We start from the raw sequence: 24,593 nt of genomic DNA on the forward strand, positions 1-24,593 counted from the left end.
ACTGCTGGGCCCCATCCCCAGAGTTCCCAATTCAGCAGATGGGGCCCAAGAATTTGCATTTCTAACAAGTTCCCACATGACGCTATTGCTGCTCATTTGGGGACCACATTTTGATGATGCACTGTCTCTCAGGATATTGATGTTCTATATCTAAGGATACGAATAACAGGTTTTGTTCAATACTTTGCTAATGACGTTGTTAAATATGTAGAAAGAATGATTACAAATCCACAGATACTAACTTTTGATATAAAAAGATCTCAATAGGCTAGTTACGGAACACATCTCAACATTTATTAGGGATAACCTTAAAATCCTAAAATAAAAACCAACCATACATATATAGGATAAGAAAAACAGCTTAGCAATCACCAAAAAAGAGGGGAGAATACACAGAGATTACAGAATCCTGTAGCTTCAATGATTTGGAAGTATATTCTAGCTACTGAAAAAGGTTTAACAGTTTTGGCTTTATTAATCAATTATAGAATATGAAACAATGTATTTGATAGCAAAGCTACATAATTATACTTGTTCTGTACACCTGACTATCTCTATATTTAATCTGGGGTATCAGATATCAAAGAGAAGATAGTTAAACACTTTGTTAAGAGAAGATTTTTGGATCTCAAACTATATCACATAAGAAGAATAAGAATAAGGAATTATTGATGTCCGGCCTTCAGAAGATTCAGAGAGCTGTAAGACAGTTTTCATGTAACTGGCTTGTGGATAAGGATTTGTTTTTTCCTGTGTGACCCTAAGCCAAACTTCAGATATAGTTGTCAGGCTGCTTGCTATACACAGGTGCCCAATTAAGGAGAAAAATGGGAAGGGGAGAGTTAAATCCAGCTAATGTTTTATTTAATAAGCTATGTGCCTTGGTAGGGGCCAAGTCCAGATGGGAATAAGTAAACTTTCTCTAATTCAGATAAAGGGGGCAACTCTAGAGGGCTTTTTCCTTTTTACTGAGAACACCTTTTCTAATTTGCACAAAAACACAATATAGACTGGTAGTGACTCTAACCCTAAGGTAGAACTAGGTCTATTAAGAGAAATTTAGAAAGTGGTTTCAGTTCAGTGTGAGAGACTATGATAGAATGATGTATGGAAATGTATTTTCTGAAGAGTATTTAATCTCCCAAATTGGATGTTCAAGGAATGGCTGGACAATTACTTGGCAGGTTTATTATAGAAAGGATTTCAAGATGAAGGAGTGTGTGAGCATGTCTATGTTATTAACAGGTGTGTGAAGAAACTCAATGATCTTTTAGCTTCTAGTCCCCATCTGAACTACCCGCCTTTTCTCTTCTTCATATTCCAGTTGATTCCCATGGTATCCAGATCTTTTCTCTTCACAGACTTACCAGGCACTTTAGCCTTCCTACTACCTAGCCAGATTTTTCTTCTTATCTCTCTTTCTTCTCCCTTCCCTGCCCCAATATGCAGAAAGCATACATACTACATTAAAATTGAGAATAAGCTTTCTATTTTTAAAGAACTACTTTTCTCCAGATTTAAACAAAAAAACTTAAGATGAAAACTTATTTTTAAAATTCTTTTAACATATTTATTAGAGAAAGTTAAGTTTCATTTTTAACATGATTTATGTATCAATCACTGAAAGTCAGAAGTTGAGGGGTGGATGGTTCTTTTGCACCAAAAATACTTCTTTATCCATGCTATACTACTTAAGTAAAAAGATGTCTTTTGGAAAAGAGAACACCAGAAACAGTGAAATAAACACAAACATTTTTAATCATTTTTTTTTGTCCCATGAGTAGTAAATGCATGTCACTGTATTAAGAAGTAATGATTAAGGTAATACAGAAGTATTAGGAAGTAGAGCCAACCATAGGCAAAATCTTAAAGGAATCCAAGTTGTCTTCTATGGTTTGTCTTTGGAGTCCTGGTCTCTTCCTTTTCATATCTACAGTGCCAGGATCTTAGCCCCCATTAGGCTAGGGTTTACCCCTCTTGCAAATGGCCCCAGGCTTCCTTGAGTTATAGCTCATACTCAGGACCTTTCTTGGTCTTTTTCAAGAGACTAGCTCTTAAAGAAAACACCAGAGTTTTAAAAGGAGCCTCTAGTAACTCTGCCCAAAGGAGTACCTGAAAGTGGAAACTATCCTATGGCAGGATACCAAGGCAAAGATTCCAGGGTGTTTGGGCCTTTCTCTAAATATCAATCGGCTAGCCCTTCATAGAGAGGTAAGAGAATAGAGGGAAGGTTTAGACAACTGAACTTGTCTAATCAAACAGTGATTTCCATCTTTGAGCAATAAATTTAATTTAAAAGACACATCAAATGCCAACAAAGGTAGTTCAATTGTCTAGTTATTTTGAAGCCATACTAAAGATGTAATACAGTAATCCCATCTTACCCACGGGTGATATGTTCCAAGACCCCCAATGGACGCCTGAAACTGCAGATAGTAATGAACCCTATATTATGTTTTTTTCACATACATACATATATACCTATGATAAAGCTTAATTTAAAAATTAGGCACAGGGCCAGGCACAGTGGCTCATGCCTGTAATCCCAGCACTTTGGGAGGCCGAGGCAGGTGGATCATCTGAGGTCAGGAGTTTGAGACCAGCCTGGCCAACATGTTGAAAACCTGTCTCTACTAAAAATACAAAAAATTAGCTGGGCCTGGTCGTGGGCACCTGTAGTCTCAGCTACTCAGGAGCCTGAGGCGGGAGAACTGCTGGAACCCAGGAGACAAGAGTTGCAGTGAGCCAAGATTGTGCCACTGCACCCCAGCCTGGGAGACACAGCGAGACTCTGTCTCAAAAAAACAAAAAAACAAAAATTAGGAAGAATGAGAGATTAACAACAAAAATAATAAAATAGAGGACATACGATAATATACTGTAATGAAAGTTATGTGAATGTGGTGTCTTTCTCTCTCACACACAAAATGTCTTAATGTACTATACAGGAGGTAACAAAAACTGCAGAAAGCAAAACTGTGGATAAGAGGGACTGCTGTAACACAAAAATGTCTTGAGCAATGCTTATATAAGATATTTATACAGACAGTGTCATAATGGAATGATCTCATAAGACAACTTTTAAAGAAACTTAAGAAACTAGTTTCAAAATATTTATGGAATGGGAATAAAAATTACTTTCAGCTTAAAAACTTATAAAAATGGCCAGGTACAGTAGCTCATGCCTGTAATTCCAGCATTTTGGGATGCCAAGTCAGGAGGATGACTTGAGCCCAGGAGTTTGAGACCAGTCTGGGCAACACAGCAATACCTCATCTGTAATTTAAAAAAAAAAAAAAAAAAAGTGTTTCTTTGGGGTATTGTTGTAAATAAAAAATAGGCCAGGGGTGGTAGCTCATACCTGTAATCCCAGCACTTTGGGAGGCTAAGGTGGGCAGATCACTTGAGGCCAGGTGTTTGAGACTAGCCTGGCCAACGTGGTAAAAGCCCGTCTCTACTAAAAATATAAAAATTAGCTGGGCGTGTTGGCATGCACCTATAGTCCCAGCTACTTGGGAGGCTGAGGCACAAGAATCGCTTGAACCCAGAAGGCAGAGATTGCAGTAAGCTGAGACTGTGCCACTGCACTTCAGCCTGGGTGACAGAGTGAGACTCTGTCTCAAAAAACTAAAACATACATACATACATACATAAATATTTGTCAAACGATAGCTATAGTTTGAGAAAGAAGTAAAATGAAAGTTTTCTAATTAGAGAAAATTAAAAATGCTTTCTAGGAAAAGAAAATTAATCTTTCTCTTCCTTAGGAAAAAAAATTTTCTTTTGCTTTCTAAATAAATGTTTCTTTTTAAAAAAAAAATAAATGGGTAGGTTCTTAGAAACTTTGGATAGTGTGTATGTGTGTGTGTGTGTGTGGTGTACAACAGACAACTGATCTTGTCCAAAGAGCCTAATAATTTTCTATAATATTAATGATGTTTTTCCTAGCACAATGCCTTATACAGAGTGGGCACACAAATATTTGATATCTGTTGAAAAAAATGAGTCATTTCTGCTTCAGTTGCAAACTGCTGACATTTAATTTTTTAATGTCTTTCACAAAGAATACATTATTGAAAATTTTTCCTCAGACAAATATTTTACAGTCCTTCTTGTGCCCCACTGATTTTCAATTTATCAACTGTGGTGCCTGATAGAACTGTCAACCAGGGATTTTCATTGTTTAATCACTGTACCACTTATTTGAAAGCACTGCTTGAAAATTGCTCACATATACTCATATCTTGTACTTAAAGAATTATAATTTGAGGGTTGATAAAACCCATACCCAAAAGCACATATAACAAGGCTAATAACCAAATAGCATATTTCATTTGCAATGCAAGGTCCTGGGGTTATTCTTCTAGGAAGTATCTAAAAAGTTACTTATAGGGCAAGTAAGAATGACAGAATCATTTCATTCATTTATGACAAACATTAGGAGAGTCCTAGAAAAAGGCAAGAATGACCAGACAAGGAATAATGAGGAAAATGAGTCATGTTTTTAAATATCCCAATCTGGAATGCCACTTCAGTGCCTCTCTCTAGAGGTCCTAAATGTGAAGCTGAAATATTTTTATCTTCCTGTTTCAGGAAGTTAGCCCTAATCCTAAGGCTGCTGAAAGTTTAGCTGAACCAGGCCTTTTCCCTCCTTTCTGAACTATCCTGCTGAATACATTTTTTTTCATATAATTTAAGTATAGATTCCCAGTAATACATAAGAATAAACCAATATAGTACTTACATTCACACTGTATGACATCTAAGTTAAACTGCTGAACAGCTCCCATGCTTATTTGTTTTAACTCACTGTCCAGTAACATCTGCATTAAGGATGTTGACAGATGCTGGCAGGCTGACATGCAAGCTGTCTGAGCAACTTTCCCCTGTTTAAAACAATCAAACCAAAAATCAAACAAATAAATAAACACAGAAATACATCATAAAGGATCAGAAAAATCATATACTTGGCATTCTTTTTGTTGGTTATGCTTGGTACAATGGTGATTACTTTCCTTCCTGTTTCTGTATTCTGAGTGGTTGTGCCTTTATATTATAGAAATTAACATGAATATTTTTAGTTTACTTGGCTTTCTCAGGATATAAATATAATTGCATAAAGGAACATTAAAATACCAGTTAAAAACTGTTATTTCAGATCTCTTGAAATACTGAAAGCACTTTAGATATGTATATTAAAATGACATTTATGACATAAAATAAGTCATACTGACAGAACATTTTATCCACATAATGCTCCTTAATCTCTCCTTTACATAATTAACCAAGTAAGAATAAAGGAAGTTAACAGTATAACTTACTATTATTGCTATTTAAATTACAGCTAAAATTCAAAATACCCTTTGAATTGTAAGAGCTTACTTCTAATCAGAACATTAGTCTATAGCATAGCTTCAATCACTGGCAGAAAAAAAAAAGGTTTGTCTACCAATATGACTTCAAGATTTTCTACAGATGTGCATTTAGCTTTAGAAATTAAGTTTTTGAATCATCTGGTAGGTTGGAAGTATGTGGTTGAATATTTGTGGTTTTCTTTCAGTATAATACACATCATTAAAAAATATTTCCTACTATAATAATCTCCTAAAACTCTATATGAACTTTCAATGATGGCCTAAATTGTTTTCTTAAAAATAGCCTTTTAAAATGTTTAGCCTCTGCATTATACAGCTGACTCACAAAACTACACCACTTTTAGTATAATTTTTTTTTTTTTTTTTTTGAGACAGAGTCTCGCTCTGTCACCCAGGCTGGCGCAATCTCGGCTCACTGCAAGCTCCGTCCCCTGGGTTCATGCCACTCTCCTGCCTCAGCCTCCCAAGTAGCTGGGACTACAGGTGCCCGCCACCACGCCCGGCTAATTTTTTGTATTTTTAGTAGAGATGGGGTTTCATTGTGTTAGCCAGGATGGTCTTGATCTCCTGACCTTGTGACCTGCCCACCTTGGCCTCCCAAAGATAAATTATTTTTTAAAACAGGTTTTGCATTTCAACTAGAAGTTTAAAATATTATAAAAACTCTTTTAGGTAAAATTCTCCCGTATAATACTGCTCCTAGGATGGCTACCTTCAGCTGACAATTATGTTATTTGGTGATGGACTGACTACTATGATAGGATTCAAAGACCTATGAGTATCATCAGAAATAATTACTTTTGGAAGACATGCCATGTTTTGCCTCATTTGCATTAACAAATATTTACCCAGTCATATTTGATAATTATATTTTTCCTACTTATCTCAAAGGCCAGAAAGCTACAAAATCATGACCAAAATCTCCCTAATAGAAATGTTACAATATATTAGTACAAAAACATCTTACATAGGATTGACTTGTGAGAAAGGTAATAAAGAACATAAATACTTGTTCAAGATGCTTATTACAACATTTGTTAAATCACACATTAAAAGTCAGACAAGAAACAACTTTTTGAATGAGTTTTTTGCATTTAGACACTATGCACAGTGAAAAACTACATATCTGAAACAGAATGTCAATTTCTCAATCAAAAACTTAAGAGATAAAAGCTGATGCAAACAATATATTTGACAGATACTGATGAACTGCCAAAAAGGAATGTAACAAACAATGCAAAACCCAGCATGATTCAAGATCCCCCAAACTCAAGAGGAATTAGTCTGGGAGACATGCAGTTCCATTCCCCAAGCAGAATAATATCAATATGAATGAGAAGTGGGGAAGCAGAGAAAGGAGAAATCAATGGCATGTCATTTAATTACAATGTAATAGGCTTCAGAATACTTAATGGAAATGTCATTTTGACCCAATGGAACAGCTAGTGCATTTTAGTTTAATGTGCTTCTCCATCAAATAAGCTCCATGTCCTATGCATGCTGCCACTATCATGTACTAACTGCAAAAGTTGATTAATAAATTGCCAGAAAATTACTATTAAATTCATTTCATAAACAAACATACTGTACAATATAAGTGGTATTGTTTTATGTAAACCTTTAAAATTTAACATGGGTTCAGATGCTACAAACGACTACATAGCAATAGTACTGGAGCTGAAAATGATGGTAAGAGTAGACACAGGCTATTCAACAAACCTGGTGGAAATAATAAAAACACACACACACATACATACACACACACGAATTTAAATAAATATTTAATAAAATCTTTATTTAAATATCATGTGTAATACTAAAATCCTAACATTGAATTTCTTTTGATGAGGCATATTAAATACAGGCTTATTGTTCTCAAAGATAGAAGATTAAAATATTTATATTTTATAAATCTTCAGATGAAATAAATAGCTCAAAATTTAAGTTCATAATATCAAAGGTTCAGATTCTTTAAAATTTTAAAAAGTTATATTCCATAAGATTATACAATATTTTTTAAATGTCTACTTTGTAACTATAAAATGCATACAACTATTCTTAAACTTCATCTACTACATATTTTTAGATAGAAATGTTAACACTCCAAAAATTTACACACCCAAAAATATATTTGATAATTTATTTTTAATGTCTATAGCCATTGGCACACTCTGGTATAATCTTCTGAACACTATTATTATTATTGTTGTTGTTGATGCCTTTAATAATATATCATTTTCTAGAATAAAAATAGTCTGAGTACTTTTACAATGATCTTTTAAAAACTAGCCCTTTCCATTAGAGATGCTCTAATTTTTAATGCTATAACAAAAAAAAAGCCAAAATAATTAAGTGAAGTGACTGAGAAAACACGGCACATTTAATAAATTTCAAGCACCTCAAAATTTCTCCTGCCCTCATCTGAAAAATTAATTGCAACTATTACCAACATTTTCCCTCTCTTTACAAAGTTCAATAAATAAGTAAAAACACCTGCTAAGCTTTTAAAGGTAACTACTTTTTTACCCTGCTCTAACATTTGGCTGAAAACAACTTGCAAAGAGAGAAAACCCTTAGACAAACTTCTTATATTTCAAAGGAACTTGTAAAAGAGAATCTGCTGACATATTAGATCCTTTTTGCATTACCGAAAAGCTTTTCTTTTAAGAACAATTGTGGTAAAGAGACATTTGGCTCCTAGGAAATTCCCAAAGGGTCAACCATATGCATCCTTCCATGGCACCTTCACAGTGCTGCTTTCTAGATTCATGTCTCAAAAACAGCTTTCATCATTTACTTGTGTGTCAGTCAATATGATTTATGGACTGCATTCAACAAAGTCAAAGCATATAGAATGAGAAATATGACTACAATCTGCTAATTTGTTTTGTATTGAGCCACTTAAGAGTCAAAGACCTGATGTCAGACTGAGACCAGTAACACAATTAACCAGCCGGTGACAGATTCATCCATCCTCCCTGCCAGGCTGTGCCAATCAAAGACAGCATGAGGCGACATTTGGTGAAATCAGTAAGAAAACTCATTCTCTAAGTAACCTATGTGAGGCCTTGATTGACATTTTTTGAATTTAGTTTGTGGAACACAGCCACTCTTTACCCAATAGTCCTTCACTGCAAGCTGTGAAATAAGGCTTTTAATGCCAATCACAGGAACAATAAACCACAAACCACCAACCCTCAGCTTAAAAGGAATTAAGAAAACACATCTGTTTGTATGTCAAGACAAATTTTCAAAATAATTTACTATCATAGATTAGGCTAAAGATACTCTGTTTCCTGTGAAATATCATAAAATAACAAGGTAAAAACACAACATAGTTTATTAGATTATGGCTCGAAACTGGTTTGTTTTCAAAGTAATGTTTTCATAGATCTACTCTAATATAATTGTAAGAGAAATGTAGAATACTTAAAACTAACTTGGCCCATTTCAATTTTCATTTGAAGTTTTCATTTGTGTCTCACCATATTCTTATTTCAAAGATCTATTTTAAAAGGTTTGATTTCAACAGTGATTATTTGAAAGCACTTTCCAATGCTGCTTTCATTCTCTCAAGTACATTTAATGTTAAAATGTGCTCTTGAAATCACATTCTTTCCGTATTGGTCTACTCTTCCTTAATGAACCCACGAGAGTCCATTTTTCTTTATTTATATTCCCACAAAAGGTTAACTTTGTACAATAAACTACTTTTTTACTTAAGGAAAAAATACACAGACTCAAATATATTGTACATTATATTATTCTTGACATTGATAAAAAGTTTTATTTAAAAAGTCTAACTCTTGCCAAAGAAAAAAGGAAAATCAAAATAAAATCATGGTCAATTTGGATATTATACCTAACACTGATAAGTGACTTCATTAATTCTGATTTTGTATGGCTTTTTAAAGTTACCTAAATTCACTCAGTAAAATAGTCATTTTATACAAACTCACTATCATCATTTACTACATAAATTTCACTTATGAGACTATGAAATAGTCTTTTTCAGAAGCAAAACAAGGGAAGTAGTTTAAAGAATTAAATTTTTATTTAATTCATTAATGAATGAAGTAATGAATAAATTAATGAATTTAATTTCATTTCAGTATGTGTATTTTAAAAGGCTATAAATTGTAACTCTCTTTAGGAGAGAGCCTTTTTTAAAAAAATACTGAAAGAATGAGGTATTTCATCAGATGGAAATACTAAAATTAAAAATTAAAAAGTTAATTGAAATATTAAAAAAGACATATAGTTGAAAAACAGGTATTTTAATTCAAGAAATCTGTTATTCTTCAATTTTATATAAGAATCACTAATCTAGAGTTTTACTATATGAAATATCTTGTTCAAATGTAAATACTGTTATGAAATCAGGAAAAAGATACCTAAAACATAGAATATGAAACTTTCCCCAAGATTATTTCACAAATGCACAAGAATTTCTCTACCTAGTAAGACCAGTTTTAATTCATTTTCTGGCTGAACACTGTACATAACACTGAAATGTCTGATTCTCAGTAATACAGAATAGACATGTTATAAAGGTTTAAATATCAAGATGAATTCCCTCAGCGAGTTTAAATAACATTAATACTACCTTGAAGACAATTTTTTTTGAGACAGAGTCTCGCTCTTTTGCCTAGGCTGGAGTGTAATGGCACGATCTCGGCTCACAGCAACCTCCACCGCCCAGGTTTCAGCAATTCTCCTGCCTCAGCCTCCCGAGTATCTGGGATTACAGGCATCTGCCATCATGCCCGGCTAATTTTTGTATTTTTGTAGAGACAGGGTTTCACCATGTTGGCCAGGCTGGTCTTGAACTCCTGACCCCAGGTGATCTGCCCGCCTGAAGATGAATTTTTGAAATTATGCTCTAAAATTCATAGATCTATCAAAATATACTCATTTTAACAGCCACAACATTCCCCCAAATACCTTTTCACACTCTATATTCCTCTTATACTCTATTCCTGTCTGTCTCTAACTACTTCCAGCCCTGAAAGAATGAATTGGGACATCAGTTAACCACAATCCCACAGTCAACTATAAATTCCCATTCTCCCCTCTCAGGTTGTTCTCCTTCCAACAATTACCAATCACAAGGGTATGAGACAGTAACAGAAATGCCTACTCTTAAGACATACACACACACACACACACACACATACAGAGAGAGAGAGAGAGAGAGAAATACAACATGATCAACTTAAAGTTGGAAAATTTTTTCCTGAACTGGGACAACCTCAGGACTGCATAATACATGGCATATTTTTATTTCCCTCAAAACTTCCCCTATCCCAATCATAGGGCTCATCAAACTTTGGCAGTCTTTTTAAAAAAAAAAAAAAAAAAAAAATCTTTTGAGCATGGCCTTAGAAGGCATGCAGTATCCAAATTTTTAGCTTTCTACAAGTATCACTGCTTCTGCCATGGCAGTCCCATGATATTGCCAAACTCACCCTTTTTTTTTCTTTTGAGATGGAGTCTCACTCTGTCACCCAAGCTGGAGAGCAGTGGCACCATCTCGGCTCACTGCAAGCTCCGCCTCCCAGGTTTAAGCAATTCTTCTGCCTCAGCCTCCCGAGTAGCTGTGACTACAGGCGCGAGGCACCATGCCCGGCCAATGTTTGTATTTTTGGTAGGGATGGGGTGTCACCATATTGGCCAGGCTGGTCTCAAACTCCTGACCTCATAATCCGCCCACTTCGGCCTCCCAAAGTGTTGGGATTACAGGCGTGAGCCACCACGCCTGGCCAGACTCCGCCTTGGGGGGGAAAAAAGTTGCCAGAATCATTAACGGGTTAGACAACAAAAGTGGTTTACATATAATCATTAATTAGTAAACTGGACAAATGTCACTCAAGCAAACTGGCTCCCCTTTCATACATGTAGGTGGAAGACTATTATAAACAGCCATATATAAAAAGATAGCACAAAGTAAGCCTTTGTCACTAATGAATTTGTATTTAGGTTTCAATTCTTGATATTGACTCTCAGAGTCCAGTACAAGTAGAACTTCATTTGCTGAGGCACACATCTGAATAACATGTTCTGTGAAACGGGTTATGATGGGGGAAAAAATGACTCAGAGACTGAGTGCAAAGTCTCAGCCTCCCTGGGGTTGGGGGAGGGAGAGCATTGGGATAAACAGATAATGCATGCTGGGCTTAATACCTAGGTGATGGGTTGACAGGGGCAGTAAACCACCATGGCACATGTTTATTTATATAACAAACCTGCACATCCTGCACATGTATCCTGGAACTTAAAATTTTTAAAAAAAAACTCATAAAAACAAAGCCTCAACCTTCCTCCCGCAATGTGGCTTTGCTTTCTTCTGTTAGTTAACGTGAATGAAGTAACTCTCACTAAGGTCTACAGCTTCAATTGCATTTTATAGCATTTTCTGAAAGGAATTATACGGCATACTAGTATTCTCAAATTTGGGGATTCTCAAAGTTTTGATGTTTACTCATCCTGAATGATAAGGGTTTACTGAATTTTCACTAGCTCAAGCCTTAGACAGTGGGAATGGGGTTGCAGTAAATACGAACAGTCATTTCTAGTTGATGGAATACCTAGGATGGGATTTTTAAAAAGTAAAGGGAATATATCAAGAGAAGGGAAGACACATATTAAAACAAAACAAAATCCATAAAAAGTGGGAAGGGGCAATCAAGGTAAACTACTTATTGTTTTTTTTTTTTTTTTTTCTAGAAACAACCTTGCACATGGCATTCAACAATACTCTGAGAGTGAATAATGTGTCCTACAGACATTTACATTAGGCGTTTGCCAATTGCTCCCCTCTTGCTTCCAAAGAATTGAAAGAGGTTTTTAATCTCAACACTACCAGCTACCACACTGACTTACATAAGAGACAGAAAGATGTAAAACAACATGTCAGCTTTCCTACAGCGCCTAAAGTCTCCTGAGTGAAAGAAAAGGAAATGATTAAAAGTTTGTTGCCCACCTTCTGAACTCCTCCCCGATACGTAATATTAGTCTGAATATGCTCCTTTAGTGGGACCTTAACCCTGCAAAGTCTAATCTCTATACTTGTCGCATTATAGTATCTTGCATACGTATTTATAAGTATATGTCAGCATCCTGGCCTGTTGGTTTTCTGTTATTTCTACCTGACTTGCAAATACCTTGTAAATATGAATGCACCAACACTGATACTTCTCTTATTAGCTCCACCCTGACCTTTCTCTATTACTGTTCCCTCCATAGAGGGAAGAAAAAAAGAAAAATAGAGGCTCCTTGGCGTCACCAGTTCTTGGCCTGCACCAGAAACTTCTAACTCCAACATCATGCTCTACCGTCTCCTTCCTCCTCAGGGATCTGACCTTCTTTTTGCTGTCTTTTTCTGCTCACAATAAAAGGTAATTTCAACTCAATCTTTCCCCACACCTTTTAGTCCCTTTTCTTCTTCCCCTATTTCAACTTCTGCCCACTTAACTCAGGGGTGGAAAGCATCTTCTATTTTTTTTTTATCATGGAAAACAGATTAAAGGGGGAAGATATCAGTTGGCTTCCTACAACTCTGTCACTTCTATCTACAAAAAGTCAAGTTTCTTTCTTTTCTTTTCTTTTTTTTTTTTTTAAGACGGGGTCTTACCCTATCACTTAGGCTAGAGTGCAGTGGCACAAACGTGGCTCACTGCAGCCTCAATCTCCTGGGTTCCAGCAATCCTCTCATGTCAGTCTCCCAAGTATCTGGGACCACAGGTGTGCACCATCACATCTGGCTAATATTTCTATTTTTTTGTATAGACAGGGCCTCACCATGTTGCCCAGGCTGGTCTCAAACTCCTGGGCTCAAGCAATCCTCCCACTTTGGCCTCCCAAAGTGCTGGGATTACAGGCATGAGTCACCACGCTGGTCCTCAAGTAACTTTATAAACATGAATTCTCTATTGTTAACCTGTAGTAAAACCACCACATGCTACACTTTCATTTGTTTTTTGTACTGAATCTTCCTGTTCAAGATGGTACTTTGCTCATAAAGCCTGGACCAATGATTTAGTCTATTTCATCTATAGTTCTGTTAAAGAGTGAAGTTATAACAGACATATACATGTGTGTATATATGTATGCATATGTACACAGGTACACTAATACAGTATATATATATATATATATATATATATATATATATATATATATTTAGTCTATAGACAAAGAAGAGTCTATTTTAATTATTTCCATTTATACCCATCTTAGCTGTTACTTACAGGTGAAGTCTAGCAGTTTTTTCCTAATCCACCGGCTTCCTACTAAAACTTTCATGTTGTTTCCTTTTAAAAGCCCTTTCATTACTGCTACTTCCAACTAAGTCCTGACCAAGAGCAATATGAAACATTGTTTTCTGCAATGTTTGACATCAGGAAAATATTTAAGTATGCTATGCTATATACAAACTTAAGACATAATTTATGAAATTAAATTTCTCACCAAGATTAGTCAGCATTTGGCTAACTGAGACAACTTAGTAAATGTCTAAAAGGATTAAAGTTACAAAATACAAATATGTTCATTTTCAACTAAGAAGCAAGATTTTAAAAAAAGTTAACATCTAGTAGTGAAAATCAATTGTTTTGTAACATTAAGAAAAAGCTTAATAAGAATACAAATTCTATTTCTTTTTTTATTTTTTATTTTTATTTTTGAGACGGAGTCTTGCTCTGTCACCCAGGCTGGAGTGCAGTGGCGCGATCTCGGCTCACTGTAAGCTCCGCCTCCCAGGTTCACATCACTCTCCTGCCTCAGCCTCCCAAGTAGCTGGGACTACAGGTGCCTGCCACCACGCCTGGTTAATTTTTTGTATTTTTAGTAGAGACAGGGTTTCACCATGTTACCCAGGATGGTCTCGATCTCCTGACCTCGTGATCCGCCCACTTTGACCTCACAAAGTGCTGGGATTACAGGCATGAGCCACCATGCCTGGCCTAAAAATTGTATTTCAAAGAGTGGACCTTGACTATTTACAACTTTTTCAAATATTTTCTCTCAAAGTTTTTTTTAGCTCTAATACAGAGATATATTAGATTGTCAATGTTTTGTTCATGATGATTTTTGTATACTTGGAATTAACTTGTAACAATGGATATAATATAAAAGTGGGTATCAAAATATGTCATAGAAATACCACTTTCATTTCCACAGAAATAACTACAACATAAAGAACTTTTTGAAAATACCAGACGTTCAAGTGCCAAACTTTCAAAATCTCTAATGCAAATTTATCTAAAACTGATCCCAAAATCTGCCCCTGCCTCCTTAAATTGACAATAACAATTTGAGTTTTTGGATGGCACAGTCAGTTTTACTTCTGAATATCACTTCTGTATTTTGAATTACATGGTTCATCAGCAGGAAATCTGTTAGCAAGCTTAATAAGTACTCAACGATTATTATATTGAGTAAAAAGGGCAAATGAAAGCTTAAAGGTCTGTGTCTTCAATAGGACAAAGTATTTCCCCCTAACATTGGGAATTTGCAACAGGTATTCTGGTGCTAAAGGGTCTTTTGTTTTAATCACTACTAAATTTACAGTTGAGTCTAGAGAGTTATGGTTTTAGTTACTACATTATTCCTTCATGGAGGTGTACAAGAAATGAGTAAAGGATACATACAAGGCCGGGCGCGGTGGCTCAAGCCTGTAATCCCAGCACTTTGGGAGGCCGAGGCGGGCGGATCACGAGGTCAGGAGATCGAGACCATCTTGGCTAACATGGTGAAACCCCATCTCTACTAAAAATACAAAAAAAATTAGCCAGGCGTGGTGGCGGGCGCCTGTAGTCCCAGCTACTCGGAGGCTGAGGCGGGAGAATGGCATGAACCCGGGAGGCGGAGCTTGCAGTGAGCCGAGATCGCGCCACTGCACTCCAGCCTGGGCGACATAGCCAGACTCCCTCCCCAAAAAAAAAAAAAAAAAAAGGATACATACCAATATTTCTAATCAGTACTGATACCATCTTTACTAAATAACTCTTATATAGATACTTTCCAGGTTTCTGCCTGAGAATAACAGATTGCACCTTCACTTCGAAACTAGAAAGTATTCTCTATTTGACAAATTTCAATATGGAAACTGATTTTCAGGCAGTATAACTTTTATACTCTTTATACAGACAAGAAAATGACCTTCATGTTGTCCATTTCTTCACTATTTCTTTCATGTTTACTTAAAAAGCACTTATCAAGCAACTACTTTGTGTAAGATACTGTGTTAAGTGCTACCGAATATATAAAGATGAATAGATGTAGTTCCTGACATAAGAGGTGTAAGTTCTACAATAAGGAAAAGAAGGCAAGTCTACAAACAGCAGTAGTATAACATATAAACAGGACCATAAAAGCAAGACAAAGTATCCACATGTAGTCAAGTGGAATCAGCAAAGGCTTTGTGAAAGAGGTGGCATTAGAATGTCTTTGGGAAGAGATCCAGGATTCTTACAGTTATAAATAAAGCTAAGGCAGAAAATCCAAGATAGATCCAAGACACAATGAATATGCCAGTTTGGATGCACATGTTTAGTAATGGTCAGAAATGTGTGTGTGTGTGTGTGTGTGTGTGTGTGTGTGTGTGTGTGTGTATTATTTGTAGAAATGGGGTTTCGTCATGTCAGCCAGTGATCTTGAACTCCTGGCCACAAGCGATCCACCTGCCTCAGCCTCCCAATGTGTTGGGATTACAGGCATGAGCCACCATGTTCAGCCTCAGAAATATATATGGAAAGAGGCTGAGATCATTTTCTTTTTGCTAGCCTGTGGAATTTCTACTTAATTCAATAGATAATCAAGAATCCCCAATATTTCTGAATAGGGAAATAAAATTAGACTGTGCTTCAGAAAGAATAATCTAGCACTGGTATATAGGATGGACTGAAGTAAGGAGACTCTGTTGGTAGAGACCAATTAGAAGACAATTACAATAATCAAAACTTGAACTTCAGTAACAGGAATAAGAACAGAAAGAAGAAGATACAGGTTAGGAACATTTACATTTCAAATGCTAGATAACATTTTGTTTTTCCCTAAGAAGAAGTTTCAATATTTATACATTTAAAGAATAATTGTTAGTTCTTATTCTGTCAAGAGCTCACAAGGTGAAAAAGACAAACAAATATGGAAAAAAAGCAAAATATGATAAAGCCATAAAAAAGGTAAGAGCTAAGGCATTTCAGAAGAGCAATACTGGGCTGGGGTAAGAAAAAAATACCTGCACTGGGTCAAGAATCACACTGGGTCATGCACTGGGTTAGACTTCTACGAGTGCAGTTTGGGATCAGGGTGGTAGAGAAAAAGCATTCAGGAAAAGTATAAACCATCTTTGAAACAAGTAACAATAACAACTAATATTTTTTGAGTATTTATTATATGCCAAGCACTTTTCTAAACATTTTGGGTATACTATTTAATTTAACCTCACAAAAATCTGTAGGGTATATGTTGCCATATACCTCATTTTACAGATGAGGAAAGACCACAGAGAAGTTTCCAAATGCACCTTAATATTAAGATGCATTTGAGGTGAGCACAGTGCTTTTACAAACTAGTCTCAGAGAATCTTGACTGTTTCACAAACAACTAATATTACCTTCAAATTTAGGTTTCCACAAAACTAAAAATATATCAAGGATATTGCCAAAGTAATTAGCCATTAATCTAAATACCTAAGCAGAGAAAAATAAGCCTGCAGGAAGTTCATTATTTTCTAATTCACATGCTAGCTTTAGTTTGCACCTACTTACCAACATGGCTGTGTGATCACTGTTGTTAGTCTGAGAAAGGAGTCACAAGGCAATCAAATAAAAAAGGAAAATGTATTCTAGTAACAGCAGAATCAGTGTTTAAAGTAGCAAAAGGAAATATACTCTAAAACAAGCAAGTTCATTCTGTATGTGCTGCTAATTTAGAGGCATTCATCTATCATATAAATGTGACCATCATTTTTTATTTTGAAGATTTAGGCATGCGTTTTTACATCCATACTAATCAGACAAATCCTCCTCCAAACTTTTGTCTCTCTCATCAAGTTGTCTAGTCAGAATTAAAATACCAAGAGCTTTAGCAGTTATGTCTACTGAATAAGCAAATTTAGAACACATCAGTTCTTTGACAAGGTTCTGTGCTATACAGCAGTGATTCTCAAACATTAAGCAAAAAATGCAACTTGTTAAGCTTCAAAAATTTTAGTTCAGTTAGGTCTAAGGCCAAGCACTGGAATCTAAATATTTAACAAGAAGCTCTTCCCGCAGATGATTTTAATACAGAAAGAAATGTCAATTTCTTCACAAACGACAAAATTATAGAGAACATATGATTCTGAAGATGTTTAGGATAAGTCTGCTTCTTCACATAATCTGCTAATATAGCTTAAATAAATTATTCAAGGAAAGATGGCACACTAAATTATTTTACAGCTAATTATTTAAATGTTTTGTCTCCCTCAAGGAGTGAATAGCAAGCCAAAGTAAAACCTGAATCACTGGTCTCAATTTAAATACATATATGCCCCTGCTGTAGTTCTGTACTAATTATAAAGTACAGGTTTATTCCTTAAAAACATTAAGGATTAAACATTAATTCTGTAAAATAACAAGAATTAATTAAAATATCCTTAAAGTCTATTTAACTTTTTTAATTACCTAATTTACTTTTCAAATTTTAATAATAAAATATATGGTATTTAAGTACTTTTTTAAAAAGATATTTACCCAGACATATGGATTTAACTTCATTATATTAGGTCAATGAAACTCAGAATTTATGTATTAGTGGAAGTTGAACTTCTGGTATCGCCTAGACTGAAGGTCCCCCTCCATATCGGAAGCTGTTCTCTTCATCAAATACACAATGAGTAAAGGAGAAATCACAAGCAGAAATGGAGGAAGCAGATACTCACTAGCCAGGCTGGTCAACCTAATTAACCTTAGTAGGCAGTGGGACAGCAGTTGTGTTAACCAGACAAAGAACTCTTCTGGAAGACTGGACTAGACCCTAGATAAACACTAACTATTTTTCTAGATTAACTTCGAATAAATCTTATTTGCGTTAGTAAAATTATCCCACCATCATAGTTATTTTATTCAACTATATTTTCCATAATCTTTCAAAGTATATATAAAGATGTCTTAGGAGATATAAAGGCCACAAAGTTAATGTGAAATTCAGATAAAATTTAGTAACCTAGTCCATAAAAGTCTGTCAACAACATTCAACATATAACTACTATGCATGTCATAGGATGTGATAATGAAAGTATCATAGTTCACAAAATCATTTTTACATGAATTAAATTGAATAAATCACATCAACATTATTCAATGCCATTATAAATTTTTAAAAATTAACAAATAAGAAAATCCAATTTTTAAGGATATATATACACAATATATGGTTATATTTTCATTTGATAGGTAAAGCACATAAATGTATTCAAAGCTGCCTACACCATAATTTAAAAACCTCAATCCTTGTATTTTTCAATTCTTTTCAGTGTCACATAACATAAAGGGTTATTAAAGCCGTGATTGTACTGTTGACTATTACCTTTTTCCTTTATAGTTTTCAATCATGTAAAAGGCCATCTGAACCCATATACTTAGAAAAAAGTGTGAACCAAAAAATAAAGGGCAGAAAAGTACAGAGCTAAAAAGAGGACATGAGGTGTCACAATAAATAAATCAACATTTGGATTGAAACGTTATGTTTGTCTGAAAGAATGATGCTTAGAAACATACAATATTATATACAAGGACTTTAGAGATGATCGAATCTTCTAGGAGAAGGAAACAAGTTGTTCAGAATCAAGATGGTAGACTAAGTTAATGTATTTGCTTCCCATCCATCCTGAGATGCAAGTAAAATAAAAAGCATAGAACTGCAAAGAAGAATAAAGTGTCTTTTCAACAGCAGAAAAAATGAAGGTGTAGTGGGAATTCAAGCAGATGAAACAGAGAAAAGAAAGCTACTGCCCATTATATGCTAACAAAGAAGTAGTACAGTAGAGTTTGCAGCCAGCTATGCATTAGAAGTCCAGAGTTACAGGTATTAAAGAGGATAAAAATGAGAAATGGGATGGAAAATGGAAAATTACTGAAGATTTCTGAAACAATTGTACCAATGATCCCCTACCCAGAGGGCCAGGGAGTCAGAGAGCACAGGCAATTTCCCTAATGAAAGAATATTTTGGAGAGAGCTGAGGCTCCTGATGTAGGGAGAAGTAAAGGGGAGCATAGGAGAGCAGAGGGGGATGGGGCAAAAAGAGGAAGAGGGAGAAGAAGGAAAGGGAATACGTTCTCATGTTTCTTAGAATTCAGCGTTTTTGTTTTGTTTTATTTTTTGTTGTTTGGTTTTTTTTTGTTTTTTTGTTTTTTTTTTTTTTTTTTGAGCCAGGGTATTGCTCTGTTGCGCAGGCTGGAGTGCAGTGGTACAATCATGGCTCACTGCAGCCTAGACTTCCAGGGCTCAAGTGATCCTCCCACCTTAAACTCCCAAGTAGCTGGGACTACAGATGTGTGCCACCACACTCGGCTGACTTTTTGTAATTTTTATAGAGACAGTTTCACCATGTTGCCCAGGCTGAAGAATTCAAATTTTAAAACAGATACTAAAACCTGTATGCCAGAAAACAATGGAGAAATGCAATCAAAGTCATCAGAGAAAAAGCTAATCAACCTATAATTATATAACCAGCCAAACTATCAATCAAGCATGAAGACAGAAGACATTTTCTAATATGTAAGGACCTAAATACTATACTTTCCTTTTGTGGGAAAGTTATTAAAGTTACTGAAGTTTTATGGGAATTCAGCAAAACTGACTGGTAAAGTAATTAAAACAAAAACAAAAACCAAAAAAAAAAAAAAAAACATGAAGACTGGGATTCCAAGAAACAGCTCCTAACACAGGAGAGCAAGGAACGAAAGTCCCAGGGTAACAGCTATGCCCCAATTCTAGACAGCAACTGGTACAGGTTAGGGAAAAATACCTCTTAAAAGAGGCCTCCTGGAAAGAAGACAATTTCACACAATGGAAGGAAAGGAAATCAGAACACTCGAAATGATGAAGGTACAATATTCACTTATCAAAAAGGAAAAAACTTATGTTTTAAATATTAAGCCAACTAAAATGTGTATAATTTCATAAAATAATGGAGTATAATTTTAAAAAATCTATTTGGCCATGATGCTAGAATTATTCTCCTTCAAGTGCCCAGAACTTGGATACTAGATCCAAAAATGAAAGGAAAACAAAAAAATCCAAGCATACTATGCTTTGTGTAAGGGGAACAATACGAGCATAATCATAACAAACACCAGTACTGTTTACTGGTGTTTAACTTGGAAAGCCAGCCTAGGAGAAAGGATAGATTTGATTGTGGTTGTCAAACAGAATGTACACACTAATACCCTGAATAAGATAAAAATAATAGTATAGCTATCAGAAGAGAATAGATGGAAGAACTGATGAAGCAAAGGAGAGGGAGGCTAACTCCTTTATTTCAAATAGAAGGGAATTAAGATACTGATTAAAGTAGAGAGAACCAGAAATAGAAGTACAGTATAACTATTTTATATAAACAAATAGGTTTGGCGCAGCGGCTCATGCCTGTAATCCTATCACTTTGGGAGGCCAATGTGGGTGGATCACTTGAGGCCAGGAGTTCAAGACCAGCCTGGCCAAAACAGCGAAACCCCGTCTCTACTAAACATACAAAAATTAGTAGGGCGTGGTGGCGCATGCCTGTAATTCCAGCTACTCAAGGAGGCTGGGGCTCAAGAATAACTTGAACCCAGAAGGAGGAGACTGCAGTGAGCCGAGATCCCTCACGCCAATACACTAAAGCCTGGGCAACACAGGAGACTCTGTCTCAACAAAAAGAAGAAGAAGAAAGAAGTAGAAGAAATTTAAAAATGTAACAATCAATAGTTTAAAAAAGGGGAAGGGAAAGGTTGCTACATGTACTTTTGTATTTCACAGGATCACTAGATATTCCCTGTTTTTTATTAACATAACCACCAGAAGAAATAAAACCAAATAGTGAAAAATAGCAGTCTGAAAGACTGGGAGTAGAAGTGGGGAAAGGGAAAGGAGAGGAGCTATTTTCCATTCCAAACTCTTTTGGACTACTTATCACACCATTTATGTGTATTAACTGGAATGAAAGCAAAACAGAACAATCTTTATTTTTAGCTTTATGAAATAAAATAGACATTAGCAAATTAATCCAGAGGCTAAATAATTTGTCTGCTTTCACAACTGCAGTTAATTGGAAGAATCAGGCCTAAAACCTAAATCTCAAAAATTTCAAGATAGTGCTGAATTCTCAGAAAGAATTCTTAAGGAGAGAATGATTTTAAAAGTTAGGTACTATCCATTTCTATCCAAATAATGTACCTTTATTTATTCTGGAGCACATATTTGTTTCTCAATTAAAGAAAGCATATTATGTTCTAAAATCGTTAATGGAAACTAAAAATGCAAATTAAAAATTTAGTAACATCAGATACATTTAGTGGGAAAATAATTTACAAAGGATACTAAATTGGCACTTCAGTAAAACACTACAGCCCAAAGCAAACAATTAAACCAAGGAAAAAAACTCTTCAAAGGAAATACCTGAAAAGAGAAACACCTTGAAAGGGACAGATGGATAAGTAGATGCTGTTTAAATCGAGTAACACTTGTACATTTCCCCATCTTGAAAGAAGTTCCTTCTATAATATTTTTTAATCTTATTATTGAGCATATACTGTACTTGATTTCTTGAGTTAATAAAAACCAAACAATTTTTCTCTGACAGCATGATTTTAAATGTTATGCTTTATTTAGTGGTATGCTAGTAAATATGTAACAATAATTCTCTGGGGAAAAAGCCTTAATTTGTATCCTTTTTTAAAAAGAATGGTCTGACCACTCCTACCATGGCTACCAATGTGATGCCACTGAAGGCACAGTTGGAAAGAAGTGTGCACAATTGGATCTTGGAATATATATTTCCCAACATGATCTTGAGACCATTTACTATTAGTAGGAAGGCATTTCTAATCTCAGAGTAAAAGATATTCAGAGGAATAATCCTGTTAAAGATGTTTTTTTAATGGACAGCTTTTTAGGCATCTAATATCTGATGTGAGATTTTCTTGAAAAATACCCCAAATTACCACGTAATTAGAAAACCATATGCCAACAGTAAATTCATATTATTACTAAAGATCATGTCTGGTTTTTTGTTTGTTTGTTTTGAGACAGAGTCTCGCTCTGTCACCCAGGCTGGAGTGCAGTGGTGTAATCTCGGCTCACTGCAACCTCCGCCTCCCAGGTTCAAGTGATTCTCCTGAGTAGCTGGGATTATAAGGCATGTGCCACCATGCCCAGCTAATTTTTACATTTTTAGTACAGACGGGGTTTCACCATGTTGGTCAGGCTGGTCTTGAACTCCTGATCTCGTGATCTGCCCAACTTGGCCTCCCAAAGCGTTGGGATTACAGGCGTGAGCCACCGTGCCCAGCCAATCATGCCTTTTTAAAAAATTGTCCATCATACCACTTCCATTAATGCAGAAAATCAAAAGTTAAGCATGTTTGAAGGCAAAGGAAAAGATATCTTTCTGAGAATAAATGTTTTGATATTTAAAATTCAAACTAGAACCAGATGTATTTACTAATTTAGTATCCCTAGAGTAGTAGCAAAATTAAGCAAAGAAGATTACATTACCGTTAAAGACAAAACAATGAAGAGTTTCCAGAAAGGAAGAAATATGAACAAATTGATCATTCCAGATCTTCTATTTACTTCTAACATAAAAGACAACCATTTGTTAGTATAAATATTTAGATAAATTTGGTACCTTTAGTGATGAACACATGTGAAGACATTTTAAAAACTCATTGTCAGCCGGGCGCGGTGGCTCAAGCCTGTAATCCCAGCACTTTGGGAGGCTGAGGCGGGCGGATCACAAGGTCAGGAGATCGAGACCATCCTGGCTAACACGGTGAAACCCCGTCTCTACTAAAAATACAAAAAACTAGCAGGGCGTGATGGCGGGCACCTGTAGTCCCAGCTACTCGGGAGGCTGAACCAGGAGAATGGCGTAAACCCGGGAGGCGGAGCTTGCAGTGAGCTGAGATCGGCCACAGCACTCCAGCCTGGGAGACAGAGCGAGACTCCGTCTCAAAAAAAAAAACAAGAAAAAAAAAAAAAGAAAAGAAAAGAAAAAGAAAAACTCATTGTCATTTACATGTCTCCCCAATGGATGGTAAATCAATAAACTATCCTCATTAAAATGAATACACAATTAACATTTATAAAGGAAGAAAATGTTAGCTATTATTTCCAGAAACAGACCAGTACTGGGTGGTTAGGCAGTAAGTTCACAGTAAAACGTTACTGAGTTCCATTTGGCAGTCATGAAGAATAACAAGATATGTCCAAGCTGCTCAACAACTTATTCTACTTATATTCATGTCAGTGGTGAATGAATGTTTAATGTTTTTTAAAATTCTTCTGGTTTAAATTTTCTAGCTAATATAAAATCTTGTTTAAAAAACAAAACTTGTTTATAAATTCACATTAGAATAGTGTCATAAATAAATAGAAAAAGAGTATCTGAAGAATACTTGCCAAAATGTTAACAGTGATGATTTTTATTTTTATTTTGTAGGACAGAGTCTTGCTCTGTTGCCCAGGCTGGAGTGCAGGCTCACTGCAACCTCTGCCTCCCAGCTTCAAGCAATTCTCCTGCCTCAGCCTCCCAGGTAGCTGGAATTACAGGTGCCCGCCACCACGCCCAGCTAAAACAATGATGACCTTTCAACAAGATAAAGGTGATTTTTGTCCCCTTCTCTATACTTGGCTATATTTTCTAATTGTCAGAAAAAAATTATTAGAAAGAAGAGAAACTTACACATTTAAAATATTGAAAATTGGCATGATTTCCAAGGGTACTAATTTAGAGATAAAATTGTACTTACATATTAATCAGACTTCATTGGCATTAGCTAGTATCTGACTGTTAGCAACTGTAACCACTGCAACTCAAGCTATAATAATGATTCAAATATGCCTTACAATGAATGCCTTTCAAAATAAAGAACATTTTCAAATGGCTATAGAATGCAAAGTCATAAGGATGAAACCTAATATCAAGTTTAAAACACAGGCATAAATATAACAAGAAAAAAAGTTTAAAAA

The 24,593-nt window shown here is 35.4% G+C and overlaps 1 protein-coding gene across 5 annotated transcripts in view; it reads right to left on the reverse strand.

Moving 5' to 3' along the window:
• EXOC6 (exocyst complex component 6) overlaps window positions 1-24,593 on the reverse strand; it is a 218,203-nt gene that overhangs the window by 65,346 nt on the left and 128,264 nt on the right. For all 5 annotated transcript variants that reach the window (XM_023226255.2, XM_023226256.2, XM_023226257.1 and 2 more), the window contains one exon: window positions 4,745-4,886. In XM_023226255.2, the coding sequence (XP_023082023.1) occupies window positions 4,745-4,886 (142 nt within the window). The remainder of the gene's footprint in view (window positions 1-4,744; window positions 4,887-24,593) is intronic.

The sequence above is a fragment of the Piliocolobus tephrosceles genome, chromosome 9 (genome assembly GCF_002776525.5).
Source record: "Piliocolobus tephrosceles isolate RC106 chromosome 9, ASM277652v3, whole genome shotgun sequence".
Taxonomy (NCBI): Eukaryota; Metazoa; Chordata; class Mammalia; order Primates; family Cercopithecidae; genus Piliocolobus; species Piliocolobus tephrosceles.